Source organism: Pantherophis guttatus, chromosome 1, assembly GCF_059756535.1.
Source record: "Pantherophis guttatus breed Tessera chromosome 1, ASM5975653v1, whole genome shotgun sequence".
NCBI lineage: Eukaryota > Metazoa > Chordata > Lepidosauria > Squamata > Colubridae > Pantherophis > Pantherophis guttatus.
The window spans coordinates 212,709,268-212,728,333 of record NC_142063.1 but is presented as its reverse complement, the minus strand read 5'-3'; the positions used below and the strand labels follow the sequence as shown (position 1 = coordinate 212,728,333).

The following is a 19,066-nucleotide window of genomic DNA, read 5'->3' as shown; positions in this document are numbered from 1 at the left end:
ATGTCTTCTGTTATAGGAGTATTATACTTTATAATTTAATATTATACTAATATAATCTGAGAACATTATTTGTCAGAGACAACAGCTTACTATTTTTCTTGCGTTACCATGAAGGAACACTAGTTCTTAAAGGTTCCCATACAATCGATGAGATATGCATCAAGATAAAACTGTCACACGTTGCCAGTAAATAGGGCAGTTCTCTCAATCCTACAGGCTCCCCAAAGAAAAATAACAGTTGAAAGTATTTAGACAGAATACAAGGATCAGGTTCATATCCAAAGCTTACTATTATGTGAAACATTTCACTATAGCTTCTTCAAAACAGCAGCATTTTAAAAATGACTGGCTTAATATGAACACAAACACATCATAATATTCATTGCAAAAATGGCTCCAAATACTGCACTGGTATAGTCAAAGGGAGATCTCTCTGTACACTGTACAACACTGACACAGAGTCAAAAATATTGTTTTATTCTTTCATTGAAATGAAAGCTATACTGTGGGGGAGGAGAAAAAAGATCACATTTTAAAACTAAGTACAACAAAAGTCTCAAGTTACAATTGACCACATGCCAGCTAGATTTAAAAAAAAAAATCAAAACAAAAACCCAAGAGCATTTCAATGAAAGATCAGTGTTGTTCTCAAAATATCTGCTACACCGGATACAATTTCACTCAATAAAAAAAATTCATAGAATTTGTGAGATATTTTTTCTTAAGAGATGCTCAGTTCACTGATGACCATGTTTCCAACAGTTTCTCTCTTGGCAAAAAAGGCCACTGGTAGATCCATGTGATGCAAAACGTTCTTCTATCCAATACAACCACTGCCCAATGTCTCTCAAGAAATCAAGTTATCTTCAGGCTCTCACAATTCATCCTTCTGAGTATCCCAGTCATCAAGATCTACATCACTGAGATCAATATCATCTTCGGCTGGGAGCTATGAAACAATAGAGTGTCAATTGATCAGCCATTTATCATGTATCACCACATAGTTCTTAGAACAAGTTTCAAACCCCCTAAGACGCTGAGAAAATATTGCTCAATAGCAAACGATGCTACTATTAAATAACTTTTTCTAAAGAGACCTAAATGTGCTTTTTAGTTTGTGTACAACCAGCAATTTACTTTTCTGATCTTCCCTTAAAAGTATAAACTACACACACAATCTGAAGATAAGGTTTTGTACCATTCAGATAAGTGATGCAATTAAAGTGGAGTTTCAGCACCCACACCACCATTCAGTCTAATCGCTGTTATTTTAACTCTTTAAAATCAACAGAAAAATTAAAACTATGATTAGTGTCTGATGGTTAAGATCAAAATAAGTGGGTTTGCACTGTGTGCTAAGTCAAATATGTTAAATTGGCTTAACATGATAAGGGAATTGGGCTACATGTTTATTTACAGCTCTTTGGGGTCTTATTTCTTGTTCTGTATCCTACACCCAAGCTGCTAAATGCCTACAGAGATGTACAGTAAAATCATCCAAACAATAGACCAAATTTAATTCAAAATCAGCCAAACAAGGTATTATTATTTTATCTCTCTACATGATGGGCGGTTTCTTTTTCATTAAGCAAACCAGGATTGAAACAAGCCCAGGTGTGACATTTTGTGTGGCTTCAGTAAGCTATGGAGCAAAAATCGTCTATAAAAAAGTAGAAGTCAACAGTAGACTCTAAGCAAACAATAAAAGTTGAAAATCTATGCAAGCTTGAATGTAACCTGAACAGCTGGATAAACAAGAAAAGTAGGAGTGGCATTATTATCAAGTTCCTCTTTATACCCCTTAATGCAACAATACTAGACTAGTTGAACATTTGGTGAGCAACCTGCCATCAGGACAGGAAAGAAAAAAAGGAAGAAAATAGTCTGCGCAGGAAGCGTATCAGAATAGCTCAAACAGGATACAGAAAATAAAATGATGCCAGAAATAGATAAGATAAACAAATGTCAAAGCTTTCAGCAAAATCCAAAAGAGAACAAAGATACAGAGCCAAGTGTAGAACTAAGGTGGCTTCTCATAGATAAGACGGGTGACAGAAAAGAGGAGAAATACAAAGAAGCAGCAAAGTTTTAACTAAACAAATATTTGAGTACAAGCTTTAGGGTATATATTTATCAGGCTAACTAAACATTGAGAGATTGACCTGATAGTGAAACAATTTAAATGCATGAATCCTAAAATGTCCAAATAAGTTCTGTATGAAATACAGAGATGAAAATGAAGTCTTTTACCTCGCCATCTTTGCCATCCCAGGGCTCCACTGTGTTAATTTTGGCAAAAGCCCCTCCACCAACTGGTGCTGTGGACCCTCGTCCAACAGAAAGTTCCCTAGAAATGGAAAAAACATTTAGAACATAACATATACCCCTCTAGTGATTCACATTTGAGAACCAGTTTGATTAAGGCACCAGATTAGAAACTGGGGGACCATGAGTTCTAGTGCCATCTTAGACACGAAAGAAGGCTGAGTGGGTGACCGTGGACCAATCACTCCCTCTCAGCCAATCTACCTCACAGGGTTTGTTGTTGTGAAAAACAGAAGGAAGAAGTAGTAGGCACAATCATCTTGTTTATAAAAATAATAAAGGTGGGATATAAAATAATTAAGCCTGATGTGATGAATTACATAATGAATGGCACTGAGCGAGACTGGTAATTGGCCCACCTCCCCCCAGTTAAAATTTGATGAGATTTCAGTCATTTCTTTTAAAAGGGGGAGCAATAAGAAGAAAAAAATATGGAATTCAGGAATGCCCCGAGTAAGGTAGCTTTTTGTGTTCAAAAAGGAAGCCAACAAACATGCTTTACAGAATCAATTTTGTAAATAAAATAAAAATCAATTATTTTCCCCCTCTGACTATTTTAAATTGAAACTCATCAAGCACCACAACATTCATATGATTTGAGGTACCGACCGAGAAGCCTTACCTTAGGAATTCATTAATTCCTTGATCGCTGAAGGAGCCTTTCAGCAGGGCAAATTTCATCTTTCGAGCATTCACGGCTGCCATGGCTGGATAGCCAAAGCCACCAATGCCCAAAGAGCTTTCGAGATCAAACTGTGCTCCGGCTTCTGTCCACAGCCACCTTGGATAAGAAGAAATGGGTGTTTTATCTCAAAGCAAACCAAAGAAGATAATTTTTCTCTACAGTTCCAGATCTCCCTTGCATCACCCAACTTTCTGTTGCAAGTTGCAGAGCAAAAGGGATGAAGACGGCAGATCAAAACCAGCTCATTTCCTTAAGCCTCCCCTACCTTGTTCGTACGCAATCTAGCCTAGTCTATACTGTCACTGAGTTACTATGTCAGCTCCGACTTGCGGCTGCGCGTCAGGGCTGTCATTCCAGCGGGCGCGGTGGTTCCGGTGGCACAACACCATGGCTCCCCGGCTCACCTCCTCGCTACCAGCCGCTCTGGGAGACGTCTTCGACCAGTATCTTCATCAGCTGCTCTGGGGGATGTTTCTGACTGCCGTTCATCAGCTGAGAGGCACGCTGCTCGTGAGAGACCCGGCTGGCATAGACAGCGCGTTTAGGCTGCAGCTGCCGCCTGATGACATCATCAGGACTACGGTGGCCTTCTCAGGACATTTACAATGCCTGAGTACACTGGACAGGCAGCAAATATGTTTAGCTGCCCTGAGCGCTTTTAGACAACTGTGGCGATGGCTGAGAGTTGCTAACTGGGTAGATGCTGTTGGCTGGGAAGCCTGGATTCAAACAGAGGTGTGGATTGGGATGTAATGATTGCAATGCCTGGGGTGTGGCCAGCTGGTTGGGAGCGCACGGGGAAAACGCATAGTCATTGTGACTAAGTGCAACATGGTTAATGAGTGGGGTGGGATTGGATGAAAGGCACCTGGGTAAGGTGGTGGGGAGCACAGAGCAGTAGCTCCAACAAAATCTTCCTGTATTGTTTTATGGATGTTAGTTTGTGCTGGTAAAGGATTCAAACAATCACTTGTGTGTGTGTGGCGTTTTCTTTATACACCGGAACTTGACATACTATTTTCATTTCAATAAGGAGCACAGTTTGGTATTCCTCCCTGCCTCAAACCAAAGCATCTGTGCCTATCATCTGTAACTTACCCCCACATCTTCCTTTTGTATTTGTCTGCCATTTTCAACATGACTTCTAGGTAGGCATTTCTACCTGCAGCTCCTGTTTAACAGAAATAATTAAAACAAAGAAAGAAAGAGAGAAAGAAAGATTACATTTGAGGCCAGTGTAAAAGCCAAAGATAAGGGAAAATACTCTTTTGTTCTTACCTGTGTCAAGTATGTGGGGCAAAACAGAAATGATACAAAGTTGGTGAGCATCACAGGTTTGCTTTAGGACATCTTCGTTAATAATCTAGGAGAGACAGATTTACCAATTCAGTCTCCAGGCAATTAAAAGAGTAATAACTAAATTGCAACTACAAAGTTAGTTCTCCTACAAGGTCTTCTCGTGCTCAATCTTTTTTTTTAACATGGTTGATTTATTTGCCCTGATAGGAATTGGACTCTAGACTCTAGATACAGGTAGTCCTTGACTTAAGACCACAATTGTGCCCAAAATTTCTGTTGTGAAGTGTGACATTTGTTAAGTGAGTTTTGCCCCATTTTATGACCTTTCTTGCCACAGTTATTAAGTGAATCACTGTAGTTGATAAGTTAGTAACCCGGTTGTTGAGCGAATCTGGCTTCTCCCCATTGTCTTTGTCAGAAGGTCGCAAAAGGTGATCACTTCACACACACACACACACACCCCGGGACACTGCAACCATCTTAAGAATGAGCCAGTTGCCAAGCAGCTGAATTTTGATCATGTGACCATGGGGACGCTGCAGAAGTCATAACCCTGAAAATGGTCATAAGTCACATTTTTCAGTGCCGTTGTAACTTTGAATGTTCACTAAATGAACTGTTGTAAGTGGAGGACTATCTGTATTCCGACATCATTAAGACTTTAAAACAATTTTGATCTACACAGCTAAGGCCACAAGGATGCCACTAGTCTTCTTAATTCACAAAGCCCACAAGAAACATTACTAAAAGTACGGCCTATACATCATGCCAGTTTGCTCATGATCTTCAAAGAGAGACTCCCTCACAAAGCTCTTTGCAAGCAAATGTTGCTATATCAATGCAGCTCATATGAAATAAGGGCAGACATTTCAACAAAGGGCTTGAAATTTCCAACCACATGAATTTAATAAAGGCAGTAAGGTAATTTTAAGATATTTTGGGAGAAATTCAGTAAGAAACCAAGTTTAGCTTGAATACTCATTTTCAAAGAAAATGATTTGAAGTATATATAGCGTTCACTTAATTTTATCAATAAAAAGCATTATAATAGCAAACTTGGTTATCGAATTATGACGGCTACGTAGCCAAAATAGGACTAATGAGATGGGGGGGGGGGGGGGGTAATCGCCACGCACAGGTTTGCAGAAGAGAAAATACTAAGAGTTCTGTGACTATAAAGTAACTGAGAAGGGGTCTAAAATGGAATATGGAATATTTTGAAAGACCGCAGGTTGCTCATGGGACAGAAGTACCCCATACTGCAACATTTTGTTGCAATTTCCCTAGGAAGTAACTGCTTGATCAAAATAAGGATACCTCTAGGAGTTCAGGTGCTGGTGCATTCTCTGAAAACAAGTCCAGAGCCCGAGCAACGATATCTGATTTTGTCCTTCCACCATCATAGTCAACAGGTTCTTCTCCTTTTTGGAAAATTTTTATTGTCGGAAATCCACGGACCTGGAACATAGAATCAAAGAATTCAAATCACAGGGAGCACAAAAGGTAATCCACCTTGGTATTTGGTGAACTAAAAATCAAAATAAATTCGCTCTTAGCTTCACTGAATGTCGACACAACTCAAGTTCTCTAAATAGCCAGTATGTAAAACTATCACAGAAATCATTAAATCCATCCGCTCATCCTGTGTTTCCCCAAAAATAAGACCAGGTCTTATTTTCTTTTGGGGCCCAAGTTAAACACTAGGGTTTATTTTGGGGGGTGGGGTGTCTTATTTCCCCCCCCTGTACGAGAGGCCTACTTCTGCTTGCTCATAGCATAGCAAGAGGCCACGCGGAGTGCTACTGCCACCGCCGCGAGGCAGGAGTGGTGGAGCTGCCCCACGTGCCCTGCGCTGGCTTATCTCGGGGGCCCTGCAGCCAGGTCAACCTTGCCTCCCGGCTGTGGCAGTAGCACTCCGCATGGCCTCCTGCTCCATTGCGGCCACAAGCAAGCAAAAGTGGGCTGGAGGCCACGTGGGCTCCTGCTGCACATGGTTGTTGGTGCTGCTGCCGCGAGGCAGGTGTCAGGGCGTGGTTTGGCTTTTGGGGCCTGTGGTAAGCTGGTACGGGGCGCATGGGGCAGCTCCACCACTCCCCCGCCTTGCCCTGTGGCCGCAGCACCGTGAGCATCTATCTATCATCTATCTATGCCAATGTTTTAATTAAAAAGTTCCTATTATGGTTTATACAAATGATGCTTTCATACTTGCATTTATTCAATAATGTTCCAATAAATAAATGCTTAAAATATTCCATGCAATATGATGTTGCCATCTTAAAAAGGACTATTCTCCCCTCTGTGTCATTTAGGAGACAGCAAGTAATAAAATAAAAGCATTACCACTTGCACTATCTACTCACCCCATAGCGACTGGCTAACATCTGGTGCACAGTAGCGTCTACAGCACCTAGTTTAACTTTTCCCTTTGTTTGCTCCTTCACTTCAGCTGCAGCTGATGCCCACTCTGGCTCCAAACTGTAGAAGAAAATGCCTTGTTACATGTGGGTGTTTTCTTTTAAAAAGAACAGCAATAAATTACAACAGCAACTTACAATTAAAACCACTTTAAAAAAAAAAAAAGAAGCAGAGTGGTTAAATTATGATAGTTCCAAAGGCCATAGTTGAGCTCAAAATTACTACAGGTTGGTTGCTAGTTACCGAATTACAAAACGTGGTTGATAACTTTTACTAACAGACCACGACGACTACTGAATACTCCTCAAAAGGATCTTATGACTTGATATCCTTGGGAAAGCTTGAAACTACATTAGCCCCAATAACCATTATCAATGATCAGATTCCAGGAATCAGGATGCCTGAAAGTCCTACTTCTGCTTTACAAAAGATTAGATTTTCATCAGTTTTGTCTTAGGTGACAACAAAGTAATGAATACAGAGGAGAATCATATTAAAAGCAAACGGGGGGAAAAAGGAAAGAAAACCCAAGGTAGCTTAACTATGGCTCATGTGCCTCCAAAGGTTTCAAGCATAAACTGCATTTCTGTATTTGAGGTTAGTTCCACTGACTAACCTATTGACAGATTGCATTAGCAATATTCTGGCACCCAACTACTACTCAAACATCTGATTTCCCCTCCCTAGTAAATATGCTGTAACAATCCTAAATACAGCCAGAATACTTACTTTTTGCAATGTCCACACCAAGGAGCATAAAATTCTACCAGCCAGACACTGTCACTGTCCAGTACGGTCTTATCAAAGTTATCATCGGTCAGTTCAATCACATCCTTTTTGTCCGAGCCTCCACTTTCATAACTGCTCTATTAAAGAAACATTAAAAAAAGGTATTTAGTACTACAGATTTTACTCCAATTCTAATTATTGATGACAATAAATGGATATATGCTTTCCAGTCAAAAAAGATTAGGATAGAAACTTCTATATAATATTTTGACTTATAAAAAAAAAACAATCCATCTCTGCTTGAGATCTGTCTGTACAGGATGGAAAATGTAAAAGCAAAGTCAACCATCAATTATTCAAATTGAGTTTTTCAACAATGAACATCTGGATACTCTAGTCTAGTGGAACTTATCAGTAGAGCTTCACTTCCTCTATTTCAGCTGATATATATGTTGACCTGAGAATGGGGAATTTAAATAACAGAATAACAGACTTGGAAGGAACCTTTGAGATCTTCCAGTTCAACCCCCCCTCAAGCAGGAGACTCTGTATCATTTCAGACAAGTGGTTGTCCAATCTCATCTTAAAAACCTCCAATAGAAGACTTATATGACTAACTGAGATCTATGCAGCTGAGAAGTCTTGCCTTCTTCAATGAGTCTCTTTTAATTTATTTATAGCCATGATTTCTTTATAAATCTTCTGAAATAATTTTTAACAAGATATAAACAATGCAACATGAAAGAAACAAAAAGAAGACCAAAAAAATATAAGATTATAAAGTGGCTTCCAATCTTCATACATTGTATTTTCCTTCTTCCTGCATTTTACTCTTTCTTATGATCAAACTCTTAAATCACAAGTTCATACATGAAGTTATTGTTCTTTCTCTAATGCTTATAGCCATGATTTCTAAAGCATCTGTACAATGGAGACATCAGAAGTCTGAAGAAATTCCTTGCCATTCATTTAACCTGCCAACTCTTTACTTTCGTGTATCCATCTAATAGCATACTAAAAAGCAGAGACATCACCCTGCCAACAAATGTGCGTATAGTCAAGGCTATGGTTTTCCCAGTTGCAATGTATGGCTGTGAAAGTTGGACCATAAGAAAGGCTGAATGCCAAAGAATTGAGGCCTTTGAACTATGGTGTTGGAGAAGACTCCTGTGAGTCCCTTGGACTGCAAGGCGATCAAACCAGTCAGTCCTAGAGCAGATCAACCCTGACTGCTCTTTAGAAGGCCAGATCCTGAAGATGAAACTCAAATACTTTGGCCACCTAATGAGAAGGAAGGACTCACTGGACAAGAGCCTAATGCTGGGAAAGATTGAGGGCAAAAGAAGAAAGGGACGACAGAGAATGAGGTAGCTGGATGGAGTCACTGAAGCAGTTGGCGTGAGCTTAAATGGACTCCAGAAGATGGTAGAAGACAGGAAGGCCTGGAGGAACGTTGTCCATGGGGTTGCGATGAGTCAGACATGACTTCGCAATTAACAATAACAACAATCCATCTGCTGCCATTGTCCACCCCCTTCTTTATTCTGATAACTGTCACTATCCTCTACTGAGAAACTACAGCTCCAATGTTTTTTGCAAAATGTGACTCATTTAAATGAGCAAGCCTGATGACCTACTAAATTTTTCACTCCTGCCATAAAATAAGCCCTTCTTAAATCCATCATTCAAATGCCAATGTTACCAAGTTGTCCTGTAACATTCTTCGCAAAATACAGGCAAAAAACGAGGCTTTGCAATGAGTAGGAGGCAAAGCCTAAAAGGGGTACCTGTTTTCCGGAACTGTATCCTCCACCTCTGCCACTAAGACGATCTTTTACCAATGACCGGACAGCGCTTAAAGCACTATCAACAATGGAATCGCTGGTCCTGGCTCCTGAGACACAAAAGAAAAAGCATAATGCTAAGCAATCATTGAGACTCCACATATATCAACGTTTACATCTTCGTTCCAGTAGCGGTATCCACCATTTGAACCCTTTAAACAAGCGGGGGGGGGGGGAACCAATTGGGCAGCTTCTTGGTGCTACATCAGGAGAAATAACAGGAGGCTTCAGCCTTGTTGTGGCCTGCCAGTGACCTGCGCGGATCATGGCTGATCCTGACGAGGAGGCTGGTGTGGTGTCGCACCAGCAGCTGGCACAGCCAGCGCTCGCATCGGACGCCGAGGAGGCTGAAGAGGATGTGGTGCCAGAGGCAGAGACTCAGCCAGGGCCTTCAGAACCTCCAGAGGCTCCTTCAAGTGGAGAGAGCGAAGTGGAGGAGCCTCTTCTCAATGCTTGAGCACGCAGGGCTGCCAAAAGGCAGGAGTGGCTACTCAGGAGAAGGAGGTCTCCTCGAGAGTAAGGCTTGAGGATAATTGGCCACTCCCTTAGCCTATTTAAGTCACACAGAGTTAGTAAGTTTCTTGCTAGAAACAACTTGTAATTATCAACAGAGCATTTTTGGAAAAGCATTTATCTTGCTTTCTGGGCTGGTTGCCAACCTTTGCCAGACTTTGGTTTATTCTTGCTACTTAATGGATCGTTGGTGTGTGTCTATATCCTTGGAAATCCGGAGCTGGGGCAGAACAAGCTTTGAACTGAAAACCCAGGTTTTAAGTAACCAGTATGCTTGCAACAGGGGTGGAAAACCTATGCTTCTGGATGTTCTGAACTATAACTTCCACCCAGTTCAGCCAGAAGTGAGGTATGCTGGAAATTGAAGTTCAGCAGCATCTGGAAGACCATAAGTCCCTCATGTCCGCTGTAGAGCAAATACTCAGCTCTTCAACCAAATGTAAGGCAGCCATAAAAGTGGAAAATTATTGGGAATTTCAAGTCACCAAAAAAGGACCCAATATATCATAGCAGTCTTTTCTATTTCACTGGTATGTATGTATGTATGTATGTATGTATGTATGTATGTATGTATGTCTCTTTAGCCAGGTTCTACCTACATAAACCAAGATATTATGCAGCCCTAGTTCAGTGAAATCACAATTCACTAGTTTCTGGGCTTTTTTTTTTTTTTTTTTTCCTTTTTCTGGCAGCCAGCAGACCCATTGCTGCCCATATATATATATATATGCGTCTTGAACAAAACTTATATATATATATATATATATATATCAGTTTTGTTCAAGACGCATATCAGCAAAAAGAATGTATCATCTTAAAAATACCTTGGTAGTCTTCTGCTTTGTGCTTGTTAGCACCAAAAATCTTGATAGTGGGAAACCCTTTAACACCATATTGACCACCAAGAGATTGGTGTTTGTCTGCATCAACTGCCCCAATTTTCACAACACCCTGAAAGAAAGGAAGGCTTTCAAGTTAGAGAAACAAGACAAAAAAACTCCACAAAGAGAAGGCAAAAAATGTTTTGCTGAGTTCACACGTATGTACTGACTTAGGTCAAAACAATGGAACGTATCATTTTACACACATGCATAGAGAAATCCTGGCTTTGGTTTAGATATTACCTTTGACTTCTAAGTTTCATAAATTTAGAAGAATAATTCATCTTGAAAATACAGGATGGTGTGTTTCTTGATCCTTCCTTTAAATTCAAGGAAGTCATGCACCTACATTAACTATGTTCTCTGCAAGGGATGTGCTGCCTTTGGAAGCATCCTATGTGTGGTGGATCAAGACAATATTACTCAGGCAATTCTCCAACAGCAAAGCCTTATTCATTAGGAAGTCAAGGCCTTGCTCACTGACTTCCTACTCACTGTTAACAAACATTACCAGGCTTCTGTCCAGTAAATCTTTTAAGAACGTAAATATGTACTGTGCATAATCTCTGATGAAAATGTAAATAGGGTTGCCAGCAGTTTCAAAATACTGATCTGACAACCATAAAATTTAGTCCAATTTGCAAACAAGCAATACCTCTCTGAAATAATGCTACCGTGTTTTCCTGAAAATAAGACCCTGTCTTATATTTTTTTTAACCCCGAAATAAGCGCTTGGCCTTATTTTCGGGGAGGTCTTATTATTTTGGGGCACGTGGAGCAAGATGGGGCTCCTCTTGCCATCTTACCTGATTTCCAGCTCTGTTCCCATCAATGAGAATCAAGACTGAATCAATCACGCATGCACACACCACACATATTTCCTTCCCTTTTTATGCTTTCAGAAAAGAAACCCTATCAGCTCAGCCATGAAATGTTGATAAAGCTGGGAGAAGATGCAAGAAGGCAAGCAAAGGCCCTCGGATGGAAGACCGGTATAAGATAGAGATGTTGTATCTGCACCATTATCAGGTCTGGTACCGAAAGCAAACAATTTGACAGAAGGGCAGATTGGTTTCTGTTATAAAGAAACTCTTGGGGAAATCTATGGGGAAAAAATCTCCTTTACAACAAGTGGGGTTAAAATATCCTAACTTAACAGTATAGTGCAATGATTAAGGTATTGAATAAGGATAGAGGAAACTCAGGCTGTGTTCTCCTTTATGGACATTCAGAAAGTGTCTCTGGGCTAGTCACATTCTCTTAGCCCAACTTATCCTACAGGTTTATCCTACAGGAAAAATTGGAGGAGGGAATCAGCACACTCCCTTGAGTTTTTGGAAGATAAGTAAGATGTAAATCTAATAAAAAAAGATTATTTATGGATATGCTACTTACTTTTAAGGCTGTTGCGGCTTTCTTCCATTCGGGTGTCAGTCTTTGGCAATGGCCACACCTTGCAGAAGATAAAATAAAAATATAACCTTCAAACATTTGACTTATTCCGAACCAAATACCCCCTTTGTATGAATCCTCACACTGAAAACTATATAAGGGAACACACAATCATTATATTCCATGTGATATCTCAGATTCATTTTTATTTTTCTAGCATTCCATACAGTTTGTAACCAATGTTAATTGCTACAATTTCTCACATGTGTAGTAACATTGCACAAAACTGAAAGATATATTGACTGCCAAACATGTCTCTTGTCTTTTAAAAAAATAACAAAACCTAACATTTCTATACCATTGAAGTTCAACACATATAATTCAGCCACAGCATTTTCATAGTAGGTAACTGAAATTCTTTCCATTTCTAGCTGCGAAAGCTACAGATCCTTTTTCCCAGGAAAAAACACCACCACCAAAGTTGGCAACCATACTTTTGTAATAACATAAATCTTCTGAAACTACTGAAGAAACTTCTAATTTCCAGTTATTCTGAAATAAACTGGAGGTATAGAGCACTGTTATGACTTCTCCAGCCTTCAACAAATATTTCCACTCTTATTTCATCAAGTGAAAGATGTAGGAAAAGCATTTATATTATTATCATGACTAACACATACAGATCTGCATTTAATAAGGATGGCTAAAGTTTATCTTCATCAACTCTCCAGGGGTTTGGGGCCCGTATGCTGTCTGTGAATTTCAGGAATTGCGATACCATCATCTCTGGAGGATAGCAATGAGAAAGACTGACCCATATATTAAAGCACACCATCTCACTTAACCATAAGTATTAATACGACGAGAACAGTCTAGCTAGAAATTTTGCATTGAGATGCAAGAAACGATTTACAGAAATAAGACAGTTAAAGTGTACACATGAGCGACAAACAGAACAAACGAACAACCATTTTCTTCAAGACAGCTGAGTTAATACATACCATGGTGCGTAGAATTCTACTAGCCATAAACTATCACTCTGAATAACCTCTCTGTTGAAATTTGTTGGTGTAAGTTCTATAACATCATCACTGGAAGAATACAAGCTGTTAACAGCCAAGAAGAGTGTGCAACTTACAGTACCTAGAATATAAACAGAACAAGATTCAGCTAATAACAGACAAGCTTTATATGTTTTGGGTCAAAAACATGCACAGCTGCTAAATTAGTGGTAAAGCAATGTAGGAAGAACCTTGGTCCGCTAAACCAAACAGCATAATAAATAATCGGTGTGCAAAACATTTCAACAGTGTAATCCCATTTTGAGTAGGAACAAGCTCTGATATATATATATATATATATATATATATATATATATAATTTGATTTATATGCCGCCGTTCTCCGGAGACTCAGGGCGGCTTACAATGTGCTCAGCAATAGCCTTCATCCTTTTGTATATTTATACAAAGTCAGCTTATTGCCCCCACAACTGGGTCCTCAATTTACCTACCTTAGAAAGGATGGAAGGCTGAGTCAACCTTGAGCCTTGGCGAGATTCGAACCTGCAGTAATTGCAGGCAGCTGGTCTTAGTAACCAGCTTAATAACAGGGTGCCTTAGACCACTGTACTACCAAGGCTCTTATTACCTTGTTTCCCCCCAAATAAGACATCCCCTGATAATAAGCCCAATCGGGCTTTTGAGCGCAGGGCAATAAGGCCAAGCACTTATTTCAGGGTTCAAAAAAATATAAGACAGGGTCTTATTTTCGGGGAAACATGGTACAATAATTCCTCCAATCTCCAAACAGATCATTCTTTCTGACTCATACTCACAATCAGAATGGCCTTCTTCCATTAAGATCAGGATACTAATGGAATACAGTGAAGGTTAGAACAGACAAAAATAAAATAAAAATAAAAAACTAAAATCAGAATAGATCTCAGGACTAGCACTTTTCCTGCTAACCTGGTGCTTCCATTTCCTCTCTACATACGTGTGGTCACCTGAATTTAAAAAAAAAAACGAAAAGGAAAAGGCTATTTTTCTCATCCATTTGCCATGAAAAGATGCCCACTCATTAACAGGCAGCATAAATCGAACATATACAAAGTAATTTAGAGAGTAATGTTCTTCCTGCTCAATCAGGCATTTTCTGATTTTGTGGCCACAACTCTTAAATGATGCATGGCAGCAATTGCACCTTCAAGAGAAGAAAGCCCCCAGCCCTTTTAAAACCCCTTAAGCATTTTCTCAGCAAGGCTGGAGTCTCACCAGACTGCATTCAGGGCTCTCCTGTGCTTGGATAAGCAAATTAGTAGCTTCTCCTGGCACAGGGCGAGTGGGCACTGTCAGTCTGGCTTGAGTGCACGGACCCTTCCAAACTTGTTAGTTTCTAAATTTGCTTAGACCTCTCTTAATCAAGAGGTCTAAATCTTTCTGACTTCATCCTTTATACAGCTTAAATCAGGGCTTCATTGCACAAGTTGGCTTCATTCCTAAATTCATTTACAGGAAAATAAGCTCCATTAGACTGAATGAAACTATTCCCAAGGAAACAGGACTGCATGTGTTGACTCACACACTTTTGAATTATACTGCACGTGGGAGTGGTTCTTCTGCTTTCAACAGACTACACCACATTTTGTAACACTGTCGAATTGCATGTTTTATTATATTTTTTACTGCTATGTTAAGGTGGTATCTTAAATTATCCTTTGGGATCTGAATGAAAACTGAACTTTATTAGGATAATATGCCATATGTTACTGTTCTTTAAAGGTTCTTTTAATGAAATCAAGAAAACAAGTTGAACCTCTTGTCATCATTGGGTTCTTTTTGGAAACATAGTCTTTTAATACCCAATATAAATTCAGAAAAGATGTGCCCTGATCAGTTTGCTGAACCATTTATTTGAAGGTTAGTTTGCAATAATTAGTCAGCCCAAAAATGTATCCGTCTAAGGCAGGGATGTCAAACTCAAGGCCCGGGGGTTGGATTCGGCCCATGGGGTGCTTAGATCTGGTCCGCGGGGCCATCCTGGAAACAGCAAATGACTGGCCCGCAGTGCCTCTGCCAGCAAAAATGAGCTCCCGAGTTCCATTTTTGCTGGCAGAGGGTTGCAGCCGAAAATGGAGCTCGGGAGCCCGTTTCGCTGGCAGAGCGCTTGGGCCGCCACAGGCACCCCTGATACGAGTGACGTCGAGCTGGCCACGCCCTCCATGGCCCCCTGAGGTCAAACACAACCCTGATGCGGCCCTCAATGAAATTGAGTTTGACGCCCCTGGTTTAAGGTAAGGTGAAAGCACTTCCAAATTCTGGTGAGATGCGCAGATGGGTGACAAATAAATTTAATAAATAAAAGATAATCCCTGGAATAGAAATCTGCATGTGATTAAGAAAACTGATCATCAGCAAGCTTCATAGTTGAAGCATTCCAATACAGAGATCATTTAATACAATTGTAAGCACTTTTATTTCTGCAAGACACCTTCCTAAGCCAGAAGCTGTTGGAAACTTACACACACTTGTTTTAACATATAATTACCATATATTTGTCAATCACTTGATTTACAGGTCTGATCTAATGTCTGAAAATTTGTGTTAGTATGTATTAGAAATGCCCAAAATTTGTAATCAGGAACTGAACCAATTCTGTATATCTCTAGAAGTAATTTATATGTATTTGGGACTACACTACAATAACGTTTTTCCCTTATGAGGGGGAAAAAAAGCCTCTCACCACTGAAAGAATCTGTGTTCAATTGAAAATGCTGAACAGTAGGAGCAGGAAAACAATGGGGTGCCTGAGATCAATCCCATTCCCACCCACCACATTCCCTGCAACAGCAGGGGTTTTTTTTTAATATGCTTTTTAATTGAAATAAATGCACTGCTGACACATTGAAAGTGAAGCACAAATCTCTTGCATCAATCTAATTTACAAAACTGTTTCTGGACCCCCTATAGACTGTAAAAGCAGGGAAATAAAAAGTGTGGATGCCTGTAGCCCTGAATTCTGTTTCTCTTGGCTTGGCGGTCTAAGAAGAGCTCATAATAAGCTGAGTTTACAAGGAGCATTCTTGGGAGGTAAGGGGGCAAATAATAAAACCAGGTTTGTGCTGAAGTTCTGCCCCTTTTATACATGCATGATGACATTACATGCCCACACAAGAGGTTGGGCTTCTGATGTGACACCCACACTGCCATTCTGATGAAAGCACTGGATCCTGCAGATATCTCTGATCTTCAGGTGGGCCAATGGGAACACTGCATGTGTTAGGATAGTCATTCTAAAGCAGGGGTGTCAAATTCGCGTCATCACGGTGACGTCATGTGATGTATGGTGACTTTTTCCCTTTCACTAAACCAGGTGTGGACATTGCCAGCACGTGATGCATCTGGCCCGTGGGCCATGAGTTTGACAGCCCTGTTCTAAAGCAAACATTTCTAATGGCAATCATTTTGCAAACTTTCCATGTGGCCACTGACCCTAAAAAGTCAAGGAAGTCCTTGACTTACAACAGTTCATTTAGTGATCAGTTACGACAGCGCTGAAAAAAGTGACTTATGACCATTTTTCACACTTACAACTGTTGCAACCGTTGAGGCTGGGCAACTGACTCATATTTATGACGGTTGCAGTGTCCTGGGGTCATGTGATCCCCTTTTGCAACCTTCTGACAAGCAAACTCAATGGGGAAGCCAGATTCACTTAGCAACCGTTTTACTAATTTAATAACTGCAGCGATTCACTTAACCACTGTGGCAAGAAAAGTCGTAAAATGGGCCAAAATTCACTGAACAAATGTTCCACCTAGCAACAGAAATTTTGGACTCAATTGTGGTGGTAAGTCGAGGACTACCTGGACTGCCTTCTCTATGCTAGAGAAATGATTTGCTTCAGAGCGGCTACTTTACATTCTTCTGTTCTTACATAGACTATCAGTGCTAACAAGGTCCACAACCCTAATCAGGTCTGGTGCACTGAGACACACCAAGGGGATTCCAAGGGGATCAGCAGGATCTTCTTGTATTCTAATACAAAAAGCAGAACTACCCGAGACCCACCGCAGCAGGCACCAAGCTAAACCCAGACTTCCAATTTCCATTCAGCCTGCATCTATCTTACCCAGCAGGGTTGCAAAACACTGTAAACGGGAAGAGCTCCAGGCGGAACTCGAAACAACCGTTCCGAGTCGAAACTGGCACAGGGTCAGCCCGGCTCATTCCAAAGTGCTTCAGATCGGAAGCATTTTGCCCATCCCATGCGGCTCGTCCCGAGAGCTGTCGAACAAAAGGGTGCCAAAGCCGCCCCTTCAAACACGCCTCGTGGGGCTTGCAAAACGGGAAAGCACGGGGAGAGGCAGGAAGGAGCCTTGGCTTTCCTATTTATTCAGCGTATGGCATACAACACAGGGATAACACTAATAACATTTATGCAAAAGAAGCACATCATACAATGGTATTATTTAGCCATGCCTGGTGGTGGGGGAAGAACCCACCTCGCAAAGAGGAAACACATAAACGTGCAAATCACAGAAGCCCTTTAAGGGAAAAAAAAGGGCTTGATTTGACTTCTTTCCTAAGTTATCCCCTAGCATCGCCTTCCTGCATTATTATGCAGTATTTGTAAATAGCCCGATCGCTCTTTTCCTCTAAAGGACCGGCTGTTCTACAACGAGATGCAGCAAATGAATCCGGAGCCCCATGGCTGGAGATCCCACGCAGCCCATTTAAACCTGACCAATCGGGGGTGGGGGGTGAATTTCTTGCCCTGAACCCCATTAACGGGGTCCTCGCTTCCCCTGCGCTCCAAGATCCGTCCTTCACGGCGGCGTCTCCTACTCTCCCCCTCCCTCCTTCCCTCCAATTACCGAGCAAAAATCGCTTTCCACTCAACGCGCCCATGTTGCCCTCCGAGGAGCTCCGGCACAGCTCACGTCGCCGCGATTCTACCGCTCCTCTCCCAAGAGAGGAGGCAAATGTTTCAGCGATCCCCGCCGTGGCTGCCGCTCATTGGTTCCCGCCGCGATCCCTCTTTTGCATAGCCAATGGGAAACGGACGGGTCAGGCCCGGAACGAGGCGTGGAAGGGTTCGGATGGGCGGGGCTTAAGGTAGCCTCGGGGAAAGGAAAGGGAAAAAAGGGAGTGAGGGTCAAGGCGTGTACAGCCGGCGCCGCTCGACCACCCGCTTCCGGCCTCTCTTACTGGTACTCTTTGGTTGAGTGGCCATAGAGATAGGAAAAGGGGAAAAGAGTACATGGAAGAGAGGGATTCCTTTCGGAGTTTTTTTTTTCCCCCCTTTGCGGACCAATGGAACGGCTACCTACCGCGGCTTTAAAGCCCGGCGCCATGCAGATAACTTAAAAGAGTCCAGTTCCCACAATTTTCAGTTTGGGCTGGCGGGGAATTTTGATAGGCGTCATCCTAACCCTTGTGGAATGTGTCCCAAGTTGCAATAAGAGAGCCTGTCTTTTAACACTCTTGCAGAAAGTAAAGGTTGAACAGCGTGTAGAGTTTGGAGATCGTCTGATTTCAAGCATTGCTCCCCATCCCTCTCTATCTACTTGTAAGATGGCACTTCATAGATATGGGGCTTAGCATTAGATTTTTATCCTGCCTCCCATAGCTCAATGTGGGAAACAGACCTAATATTCCTGTCTCCTGTTTTCCTCGTTTTCCTCTGTCCTAAAACAAATAAATTCTGGAACCTCACCTCACCAAAAATATCACTTGAAGCCAAGATCACCAAACAGAGACTGTTATAGGGTCTGTAGAGATTCTCGGTCATCCAGGTCATGGTTGTCCCAAAGGTGCTTTTTCAAGAGGCAACTGGAGTTTCTTGGTTTTTTTTTCTTTTTCAACAGTTTGGCAGACAGCAAAGGATGCAAATGACCAACTGTCTGCAAGGAATATAAATGCTTCCATTCCCCAGAGCTGAAGAAGCTTCTTGGATGAGAAGCGAAACGTCTTCAAAAGA

General features: G+C 41.2%; 1 protein-coding gene across 1 annotated transcript; it reads right to left on the bottom strand.

Moving 5' to 3' along the window:
* Positions 1–456: 456 nt before the first annotated feature.
* PDIA6 (protein disulfide isomerase family A member 6) lies at positions 457–18,276 on the bottom strand. Its single transcript, XM_034432089.2, has 13 exons — positions 17,961–18,276; positions 13,085–13,226; positions 12,087–12,144; positions 10,635–10,761; positions 9,241–9,347; positions 7,454–7,590; positions 6,670–6,784; positions 5,627–5,767; positions 4,289–4,373; positions 4,109–4,181; positions 2,948–3,106; positions 2,251–2,347; positions 457–949 (listed from the first exon to the last, which is right to left on the bottom strand). Exons 1-13 carry the CDS (start codon positions 17,992–17,994, stop codon positions 875–877), a joined length of 1,350 nt encoding a protein of 449 aa, XP_034287980.2. The 5' UTR covers positions 17,995–18,276; the 3' UTR covers positions 457–874.
* Between the last annotated feature and the right edge of the window lie 790 nt (positions 18,277–19,066).

Excerpts from the sequence above, each read along its gene's own strand:
- PDIA6 (XM_034432089.2), bottom strand. The coding sequence starts at position 17,994 with ATGGGCGCGTTGAGTGGAAAGCGATTTTTGCTCG. Across the intron at positions 6,785-7,453 it reads TGGTGTGGACATTGCAAAAA|TTTGGAGCCAGAGTGGGCAT; the intron begins GTAAGTATTCTG and ends TTTCTTCTACAG. Across the intron at positions 5,768-6,669 it reads TGTTAGCCAGTCGCTATGGG|GTCCGTGGATTTCCGACAAT; the intron begins GTGAGTAGATAG and ends TCTATGTTCCAG.